This window comes from Lytechinus variegatus, chromosome 14 (assembly GCF_018143015.1).
Source record: "Lytechinus variegatus isolate NC3 chromosome 14, Lvar_3.0, whole genome shotgun sequence".
Classification (NCBI taxonomy): domain Eukaryota; kingdom Metazoa; phylum Echinodermata; class Echinoidea; order Temnopleuroida; family Toxopneustidae; genus Lytechinus; species Lytechinus variegatus.
Window position 1 is genome coordinate 17,917,267 of NC_054753.1, and position 10,997 is coordinate 17,928,263.

Sequence of the window (10,997 nt, forward strand, 5' to 3'; positions counted from 1 at the left end):
CAAAAGGTGCTCAGAGAATTACCATTTTCTTAGGTTGGAATGTATAAAAATATTTGCTCGCGCTCCGCGCTTGCATTATTGAAATATATACCGTCTTCGTGGGTAACTGTAAGCAGTACTTAACAGGTTCCTTTTCGATAATGCTAGAACAGTTAATGAAATTTATGCTCGCGCTTGGCGCTCGCGGTAACCACCTAGTTACATACGAATATGAGATTATTTCATGTATGTTTTTTTATAAGAATAAGACTAAGAAGTGACTGATCGGGGAAAATATAGGTGAAGATGATTTCGGGCCTCCTCCCCTATTGGCAAAAGTCGGATCCGCCCTTGTGACAAATACACACGCATCGGAAAAAATGGTGCCCCCCTGAAAAAGCAAGGACCCCCAGTGCCCCCCCCCCCCCCGCCGGAAAAAATCCTAGCTACGCCACTGGACTGGCAGGCCCTATTATCTTGGCAACTTTTCTTGATCCAATCAATTGTAACTCTATATATGGAAATCCATCAGCGTCATAATTTTTTTTCTACAGGAAATTTGCACAATGTCACTTGTAAACAAAGAGAAGCACAGTGAATTTTCAAGAAAGCAAATGAATGCTGCGTGACATACATCATAGCTATAGAAAATATTTTGAACAGACGTGCATAACAGATGTTGATGTTGCTGGCCGTCCATATCGGATCAGTCACCACTCTTTGTAAGATGGGGCCCTGATACAGCATAACGATTAAACAAAATAGCAGTTTATAGGTCTTCCTGGATTCGTTTCTTCTTTTGTTTTGGCAAAATTTGTCCAAACAACATTTTGCCCAAACTACATCAAAATATACTCTAAATTACAGGGATTTAAAATAAGTCAACATGAACTGTAGTTAGGGACCAATCGAATTCCGGATTTAGTTTGAATCTCGAAAGATTTAAATTTTAAATCATTAAAGATTTAAATTCAAGTCTTATAGGATTGAAACCAAATCCAAAAATCGATTGGTCCCCAACTACAGTCCATCTGGGCTTATTTTAAATCCCTATAATTTAGAGTGTAGTTAGGAGATAAAGTCGTAATTTCCCGTCCCCATATAATATAGGCCTATACGCAGACGCTTATCCGGGCCGGAGCGCAGCGACCTCCTTCCTTATTGGTAGAACAAAACAGGATATATATATATATATATATATATATATATATATATATATATATATATATATATATATATATATATATATATATATATATATACATATATATATATATATATATATATATATATATAAGAGGAGAAGAGAAATAATAGGAAGGGGAGGAAAAATAATATTTCATATTATAAAGAAGAAAAGTTTATAAAGTAAAGGGATGGAGAGAATTAGAAAACGGAAAATCTTTTATGTCGCAACAATAATACTTACACAAATAAAATTTGCGCCCACTCTTCGCACTTTACAGTTATTCAAAACATATCCTCTCCATTAATTCATATGTAAATCTTTAAAGTTGCTAATAGCTCATGGAGTGACAAAAACATCATTTCATGATAACAAACAAGGACATTACTTTATATTATGTCTAAATCTATACAACTCGCGCTTTCGGCGCTCGCTAGCATCTTTATTTTATAATGTTTTGATGAGAAAATGGAAAATGAATTCAATTCAATATCTAGTCCTTTATGAATACCTATTCTTTTTCAAAAGTAAAGATACCTTACATATCAACTTAGGCCTTTATGTCTTTTATTCGACAATGTCGGATCCACCCATGTCTATCCGTAGTCACAAATTATAATATAATTTGTACAGGAACTTACGTCTATACAGTTCTTATTGTTCAAGTGAAAGTTTTCGATGTTTGCCTAGGATTATAAGGCCAGTCACGCCCGACTCTTCAAACAAAAGCTCGGTTCTGTGAAAGACAGACATGATGTCAGGCCAGTGCTGGCTGGTACTAGGACCTATCACAATAGGTCCATGCTAGTACCAGGGTATACATGTAAGTTTATTTTAAGGATATCAATTTAAGGGCATTTAAAAGGGAAGTTCGGAACTATTCACTAAGCATTGATGAACTAGTTTCTCTGGATAGATGATCAATTATTTGGCCTAATGAAGCAATTAGCTCTTCTTCTCCTTCTCGGCTTCGCCGGTTTTTCATCGGCCCAAGTTTTCGGATTTGGTGGCTGTCCTGACGTGCGCGTAGCCGAGGACTTTCAGCTTGACCGCTACCTTGGTCGTTGGTATGAAATCACAAAGTTCTACGCTTCCTTCGAGGCTGGCGTTTCATGCGTGACGGCCGAGTATCGACCAGGAGATGATGGTCAAATCCTTGTCATCAACACAGGACGAACGCGAGATGGCGAGGCGACGAGCACCACTCTGGGGGAACTCGTACAACCCAATCCGGACGAAGGAGCAAAGCTGCAGGTCCAATTCTTTAACAGAGGTGGTAAGTTTTTGTTCGTCCTTCTCACCAACGATACGAGATGCAGTTCATCTTTTTAACCATATTGACATTAATCTAGGAGTCAAAACTAAATGCAAATTCTTCTGATGAAGAAAAAAAAAAGGAGAAGAATTGAAAAAGACAAAAGAGGTAAAAATGACCCTTTTCTGAATATGCCACAATCTATCTCAAAATTGGATGTCCATTTTCAAAAAGATAATTTTTGCCCGATAGCTTTGGTCGCTGGTATTTTTTCTAAATATACATTCATGCCCCTTTTGACATGCCTTGCACACCTGAATTATTTTGATTCATTTCACTGCTGAATTCATGGAATCGGAGCGTGTACCCTGATAGTTTAATCACTCCTTTTTGCACTGTAAAAACTGGTGTTAAAACTGACACCAATTGGTGTTAATAGAGGACCACACCCTGAGGTGTTAACACCCTAGAGATTTAACATAACACCAAAGAGTGTAAATATAACAATCATAGGTGTTGTAATAACCCCTACAGGTGTAGAACTAACACCACCAATGGCAGGTGTAAAATAACTGGTGTGGTCATCTATGTACACCGGTTAACACCACATTTTTTGCGTGTGATGGTGATGATGGAACAACGTTCACTCCCTCTATTTGCCCCTTGCTTGACTGATTTACAAAGTTATTATCATTGAAAAATAGATAAAAATCATATGTATCTAGCTCTCCAATTTCAAATATAGGGTTTCCTTTGGAATTAGATTATTTCGGGTTTTAATTTTCAAAAATTTTCAACAAGATAATTTTTGCTCGATAGCTTTGGTCGCTCGCATTTTTTCTAAATTTCCATTCATGCCCTTTATGACATGTTGCACCCCTGAATTATTTTGATTCATTTCAATGCTGTATTCATGGAATCGGAGCGTGTACCCTGATAGTTTAATCACTCCTTTTTGATGGTGATGATGAAACAACGGTCACTCCCTTTATTTGCCCCTTGCTTGACTGATTTACAAAGTTATTATCATTGAAAAATAGATAAAAATAATATTTATCTAGCTCTCCCATTTCAAAGATAGGGTGTCCTTTGGAATTAGATTATTTCGGGTTTTAATTTGGGCCTGTTATACATGCATGTAAAATATATCTCCCTAATAGGAAAACAGTTCATTGAAGAACAGAGTAATGTGATGATGAAAGTTGTAAAGATCCAAACTTGTTAAGGTTGTATACAATAATTATGAACAAGCATTACTATTTCACCATGAGGGAGAGGAAGATTAATTTCCTCAGCCCCAGAAATGCCCCCAAAAAGAAAAGAAAGAAAGAAAGAAAGAATCAAACAAACAAAACGCAATCTCATTATGTATACCGATGTTTAAATATTTCCACCGTCTGTTTTGTAAAGATCCAAACTTGTTAATGTTGTATACAATAATTATGACAAGCATTACTATCTTCACCATGAGGGAGAGGAAGATTGATTTCCTAAGCCCCAGTAATGCCCTCAAAAAGAAAAGAAAAAAAGGAAGAACCAAACAAACAAAACGCAATCTCAATCATTGTGTATACCGATGTTCAAATATTTCCACCGTCTGTTTTCCACCTTTCAGAGCGAACAGGCGGATTTTGGATTCTAGATGTGGACTATGACAGTTATGCTCTGGTACACGGGTGCACAGAAATCTTCTTTGGTTGGTTTAACTTCCAAAACAACTGGGTTCTCGCCCGTGATCCGTTCCCGTCTGAAGACGTCATCCAAAATGCCTTGAGAAAGTTTGGAGAACAGGGCATCAATGTGGACAAGTTCATCAGAGCCGATCGAACGAACTGCGAGACAGAACCTCCAAGTCCAACAGAGACCCCTGGAACTGACAGACCACGTCCATCAGAAGGCACTGACAGGCCACGCCCCTCAGAGGGCACTGATAGACCACGCCCATCCGAAAATCCTGGCACTGAACGACCACGTCCATCAGAAGGGACTGGCAGGCCACGCCCCTCAGAGGGAACTGACAGACCACGCCCTACAGAGCCATCAGCATCTGAAAGACCGCGCCCTTAAGAACTGTACTCGTTAAAATGCGACATCCTTCATGTATGACTTCTAGCACTAATGAACAAAGGTCAACAGGACCTGAACCAGTTTAACGAAATTATCGCATTCTAGAAAATTATTGGCCAATACCATTAGTCTTTTAAAACACGCGTTTCTAAATGTATCCAGATCTACTGTCGTGACTAGCTAGCTGATCCCTGGATTTTAACTTTCAAGGTTCGGTTAATAAGATTTAAATCATAATTATTTGAGATTTGAAAATTTATCATTCGAATTAAATTTGAATCCAGAGTCCAATTAGTATAAAAACGTGCCAGATCTGGATTTATCTCGAATACCTGTAATTTAGAGACAATAATTATCAACAGAAGGTACAGCGTATAATGTCTCTGTGTGTGTTATTTTTTTCGACAACGGGAACCGGTTTTCCTTGAAAAAAAAAACTACTTTACTTCTGTTGAGTGCACGTGTCGATAGTATGAGATTATATTTATTTGCTTTGAAGCTTCATAAATTAGTATGAATTAAAGAAACAACTAGGTCGAATTAAATTTTTTATTATCTGCTTATTTTAGATGGTATTGTTGTACTATGATTTATTGCTGCAGTCACATTCCCCCCTACGGCGGCCGAACGGCGAGTCGAAAACAGCCGTTTTATTCATCTTTATTCAAACCAGCTATTGTGTACCTGGTGGGTGTTTCATAAAGCTGTTCGTAAGTTAAGAGCGACTTTAAGAACGACTGGTGATCCTTTCTTATGCGCTAAACCATCGCCTATGGTGTATACCATTTACCAAAAGTCTAGAAAGGTTCACCAGTCGCTCTTATCCTACGAACAGCTTTATGAAACACCCACCAGGTACGAAAAAGAAATAAAACGGTTGTTTTCGACTCGCCATACGGCTGTGCCGTATGGGGGAAATGTGACTGCACCAGTAGTGGGTTGTAGAATATATTAAGATGATAAGGGGATGTCTCTTTTATTGGAGGAATATTTCTGTTCACATTTTGTACGTTCGAGACTAATTTTGTTCTGATTGGTCTATAAGGGCGGAGTTACAGTGGTGCAATTTTCACTTAGGATTTTTTTTCAAGTAGGGAAAGAAAGAAAGAAAGAAAGAATGAAAGAAATAAAAAAAAGAAAGAGAGAGAGAAAGAAGGAAGGAAGGAAAGAAAGAGAAAGAAGGAAGGAAGGAAAGAAAGAAAGAAAGACAGAAGAAAGAAAGAAAGAAAGAAAAGGGAACGAAAGAAAGAAAAGGGAACGAAAGAAAGAGAAGGGTGTTTAAAAATGAGGATTTAGGTCATTTAGCCAATATTACCCCTGTTATTCTATTGAGGAGGGGGGGGAATGGGTTACATTTGATTTCGAAAATCAACAGATAGCATGCCTTATAACCCCCAAACTCACTTTTACCACTAGCATTTAGTGGAAGGAAGGAGGAAAGAGAAAAAGGCAGAAGAATACGAAGTAGTTGTAAAAGAATGGGGGAGTGGAAATGAAAAATGGGTGAACAAATTATATAGAGAAGTTTTATGCGTGGCGGTGCACTGCAAAAACTCCCGTGTTGTTTTAACACCAGCCCGGAATGTCCACACCAGAGAAGTATAATTGAAACAACAACAGTGTAGAATCAAACCAATGCTGTTTTAATACTAATTGGTGCTGAATGAACCGCATACATTCGTAATTCCGCGGCTTCCTTATTCCGAAGGTTCGTTAGTCCGAAAACGAAATTAGGTTCGTAATTCTGAAGGTTCGTTAGTCCGAAATTTTAATGATTAACGAACCTTATTTCGTTTCGGACTAACGTGCCTTTGGAACCCGGGGGGCCACTTACATTGACGAGTAGATACCATGCGCGACCAAAAAACACGTATTTTTCACGATAGGGCACGTTACGTACGTAACGTGATAAGGGTGTCAAAAACACAAAAATAATGAAAAAATGGTATCTATTTTGCTAGGAAATTACGTGTTTAGGGTCACATTTGCGGAGATGATAAAACAAAATTAAAATGTTTGATAAAGGATGTCGTTTTTGCCCCAACCCTACGTGTTTAGAGTCCAATTTGCGCAAGGTGTAGAAGGGGCGTCGTACTTAACCAAATTGTGTGTATAAAGGTGGGTAAAACCGGCAACCGAAGGACCCATGGCATAACAAAAAAAAACATTCCTGTACTTGTTTAGGGGTTCATTTCAGGGAATATTTGCCAAGAGTATCGTTTTGTTTCCAATACTTGTTAAGGGTAGGGTTTCACACGCCAATACTTGTTAAAGGGGAAGTTCACCCTGAAGAAAACTTTGTTGTAAAAATAGCAGAAAAAATAGTAAAAAATATTGGTGAAGGTTTGAGAAAAATCCGCTAAGGGGTAAGAAAGTTATTAGAGTTCCAAATTTAGGATTTGTGACGTCATAAACGAGCAGCTGCCCCATGTGTTATGTAATATAAAATGTATGAATTTCAAATTTTGTATGGTTCCTGATAACTTAATTTTGTTTTCTTTTCATGATCGGGTGTGAAATAATTTGTCTATTGACATACAAAAGTTACAGTGAAAACCATTTTCAATTTTCTGAGAAAATGACATTTCATTGATTTTTTACCATTCGCTATGTAGGAATGCTGCTCGCATATGACGTCACAAATCAAATAATTGAAATTCTAATAACTTTTTAATTATTTGATGAATTTTTCTCAAACCTTCGGCAATATTTTTTATTATTTTTTCTGCTATTTTTACAATAAACTTTTTGTCAGGGTGAACTTCCCCTTTAAGGGGTACATTTTCAGAATATGGAAATTACATGTTTAGGGTGCTTTTCGAGACTCCATGGTCGCGCATGGTATCCAGGGGCGGATCCAGCTTTCGCCAATAGGGGGGGGGGCCGAAAAAATATTTTCATCAACATTTTTCTCGATTGGCCGCTATAATCTGATTTTTTTTTGGGGGGGGAGGGGGGAGGGGGGTAATCCTAACTAAAGTACATGTAAGTTTTTATTGTTATAAACAAGATAAGGTATCTCATGTGGTCTTAATACGAGGCTGTAAATTGCACATCATGGGTATAATACCTTTTTCTTTCTTTTCTTTCTGTTTTTCGTTGTTACTATTAAAATAAAGAGTACACTTTTTCTGCAGGTTGTCAAAAAATAGGGGGGGGGGGGCGGGGCCGGCTCGGCCCCCTCCTGGATCCGCGCCTGGTATCCACTCGTCAATGGAAGTGCCCCCCCCGGGCTTTGGAACAACGAACCTTATTTCGTTTTCGGATTATCGAACCTTCAGAATAAGGAACCGTCGGAATACCGCCACAAATGTTCGGATTAACGAATCCTTTTACGTTTTCGGATTAACGAACATCGAGGTATAGGCAATTTACGTGTTATGGAATTACGAACCGTCGGAATAAAGAACCTTCGAAATTACGAAGTGTAACCGAATGAACACCTTTGCAAATCACAAATTATATGCACATCTCCTTAAGCACAGGACTTATGTCTATATATTTCTTTTTGCTCAAGTGAAAGTTTCATCATGTTTACCAATCGGACTACAAGGCCAGTCACGCCCGGCTCTTCAAACAAAAGCTCGGTTGTGAAAGAGTACATGATGTCAGGCCAGTGCTGGCGGGTTCCAGGGTATGCATGCAAGTTTATTTTAAGGATATAACAAGGGCGTTTAAAAGGGAAGTTCGGAACTATTCTGTCAGCATTTGCGAACTAGTTTCTTTGGATAGATGATCAATTATTCGGCCTGATGAAGCAATTAGCTCTTCTTCTCCTTCTCGGCTTCGCCGGTTTTTCATCGGCCCAAGTTTTCGGATTTGGTGGCTGTCCTGAGGTGCGTGTAGCCAAGGACTTTCAGCTTGACCGCTACCTTGGTCGTTGGTATGAAGTCACCAAGTTCTTCGCTTTCTTTGAGGCTGGTTACTCATGCGTGACGGCCGAGTATCGACCAGGAGATGATGGTCAAATCGTTGTCATCAACACCGGACGAACGCGTGATGGCGAGGCGACGAGGACCGTACTCGGGGAAATCCTCCAACCCAACCCGGACGAAGGAGCAAAGCTGCAGGTCCAATTCTTTAACAGAGCTGGTAAGTTTTTGTTCATCATGCATCCCCATCAACAATACGAGATGTACTAGTTTATTATTTTAAACCATAATCACATAAGGAGTCAAAATGACTAAGATGCGAATTTGATTCTGACGAAGGAATAAAAATAAAAAGGAGAAGAAGAATAATACTAAATTACAAGGGGTAAAAATGTATCCTTTTCTGAATATTATGCCATAATCTATCACTAAATTAGATTTCCATTTTCAAAAAATATTATTTTGCTCGATAGCTTTGGTCGCTCGCATTTTTTCATACATTGTGCCCCTTATGACATGTTGCACCCCCTATGGGAGGGGGGCAGGGGGCACACCCCCCCACCCTCCTTTGATGAGTAACAACCCATGCAAGGGACGTATCCCTGCTACCACCCCCCCCCCCCCGACGTATCACAACTGATTACTGACGAGCCACCAGTGGCCCCCTCGTTTGAAGTTAATGAAGACCCATTTCTGGTGCGATAAATATCCTTTATAATCCTCTTGAGGACCATTTTTTTTTGCTTGTCAATTTTTTGGTGGACGATTTTGCCCCCCCCCCCCCTGGAAAATCCTAGGTACGCTACTGTTTTGCGCCCCTGAATTATTTTGATTCATTTCACTATACTGAATTGGAGAGTGTACTCTGACAGCTTTCATCACTCCTTTTTTTTATGGTGATGAACGAACAACTGTCCCTCCCTTCATTTGCCCCTTTCTTGTTACAAAGTTATTATCTTGAAAGACAGATCACAGTCATATATCTAGCTCTCTAATCGAAAATATAGGGTTTCCTTTTTATAAGATCATTTCGTGATTCATTTAGGCCTGTTATGAAATATGTAAATATCGTCCTAATGTATAAAAGTTCATTGAAGAACAGAGTAATTTGATGATGAAAGTTGTAAAGATCCAAACTTGTTAAATGTTGTACAACTTATGAATAAGCATTACTATTTTCACCTTGAGGAGGGGGGAGGGGGAGGGGGAGATTAATTTCCTCAGCCCCAGTAATGCCCCCCCCCCCCCGAAAAAACAAGCAAACAAAACACAATTTCATTACGTATTATTATACAAATGCTTAATTACATTTCCACTATCTGTTTTCCACCTTTCAGAGCAAACACCAGGCGACTACTGGGTTCTCGACGTTGACTATGACAGTTATGCTCTCGTACACGCATGCTCAGAAATCTTTTTTGGTTGGTTTAACTTCCAAAACAACTGGGTTCTCGCCCGTGATCCGTTCCCGTCTGAAGATGTCGTCCAGAATGCTTTGAGGAAGTTTGGAGAGCAGGGCATCAATGTGGAAAAGTTCATCAGAGCCGATCAAACGAACTGCGAGACAGAACCACCAAGTCCAACAGAGACGCCTGGAACTGACAGGCCGCGCCCATCCGAGAGGCCTGGCACTGACAGACCCCGCCCATCCGAAAATCCTGGCACTGAAAGACCACGTCCATCCGAAGGCACTGACAGGCCACGCCCCTCAGAGGGCACTGACAGACCACGCCCATCCGAAAATCCTGGCACTGAAAGACCACGTCCATCAGAAGGCACTGACAGGCCACGCCCCTCAGAGGGAACTGACCGGCCACGCCCCACAGAGCCATCAGCATCTGAAAGACCGCGCCCTTAAGAATTGTACTCGTTAGCATGCGACATCCTTCTTGTATGACTCCTAGCACTAACGGACAAAGGTCATCAGGACCTGAACCATTTTAACGAAATTATCGCATTCTAGAAATAATGATAGATAAAGAAAAGAAAAAGAATGAATGAAAGAAAGAAATAAATGAACGGTCACATATATTTAAGTTTCATTGTCTGTTTTACATTTTCCATTTATTTCCAAACATAATTATGGGCCCATATTATAAATCTTACACACGGGTTTATGAATGTATCCGGGGGCCCGTATAACTTAGCAATGATCGTATATTTTTTTATGATTGATTCCAAGGACTACAATGTAAAAATCAAACGTACGATCAATCGCTAACCTTTGCGTAACGGGACCCAGATCTGCTGTCGTGACTAGCTAGCGGATCCGCCGCCGCGGCGGATTTAAACTTTCAAGGTTCGGTTAATAAGATTTGAATCACAATTATTTGAGATTTGAAAATTTCATCATTTGGATGAAAATTTAATCCAGAGTCCAATTAGTATAAAACGTGTCCGATCTGGATATATCTTAAACACCTGTTACTTAGAGACAATAATTATTAACAGAAGAAACAGCATTTAATGTCACCGTTTGCTTTTGTTTTTTTACAAAAGGGAACCGGTTTTCCTTGAAAAAAAAACTGCTTTACTTTTGTTGAGTGCACGTGTCGATAGTTTGAGTTGAGATTTATTTGATTTGAAGCTTGTTAAATAAATATGAAATCAAGAAACGACTAGGTCAAATTAAAATTGA

General features: G+C 39.2%; 2 protein-coding genes across 2 annotated transcripts; both read left to right on the forward strand.

The window, feature by feature from the left end:
* Window positions 1-1,899: 1,899 nt before the first annotated feature.
* On the forward strand, window positions 1,900-5,026 carry LOC121427602 (apolipoprotein D-like). Its single transcript, XM_041624081.1, has 2 exons — window positions 1,900-2,441; window positions 4,036-5,026. The coding sequence occupies exons 1-2, from the start codon at window positions 2,102-2,104 to the stop codon at window positions 4,485-4,487; spliced, it is 792 nt and encodes a 263-aa protein (XP_041480015.1). The 5' UTR covers window positions 1,900-2,101; the 3' UTR covers window positions 4,488-5,026.
* Window positions 5,027-8,118: 3,092 nt separating this feature from the next.
* On the forward strand, window positions 8,119-10,792 carry LOC121427618 (apolipoprotein D-like). The gene is made up of 2 exons (XM_041624113.1): window positions 8,119-8,579; window positions 9,697-10,792. The coding sequence occupies exons 1-2, from the start codon at window positions 8,240-8,242 to the stop codon at window positions 10,215-10,217; spliced, it is 861 nt and encodes a 286-aa protein (XP_041480047.1). The 5' UTR covers window positions 8,119-8,239; the 3' UTR covers window positions 10,218-10,792.
* The last annotated feature ends 205 nt before the right edge of the window (window positions 10,793-10,997 follow it).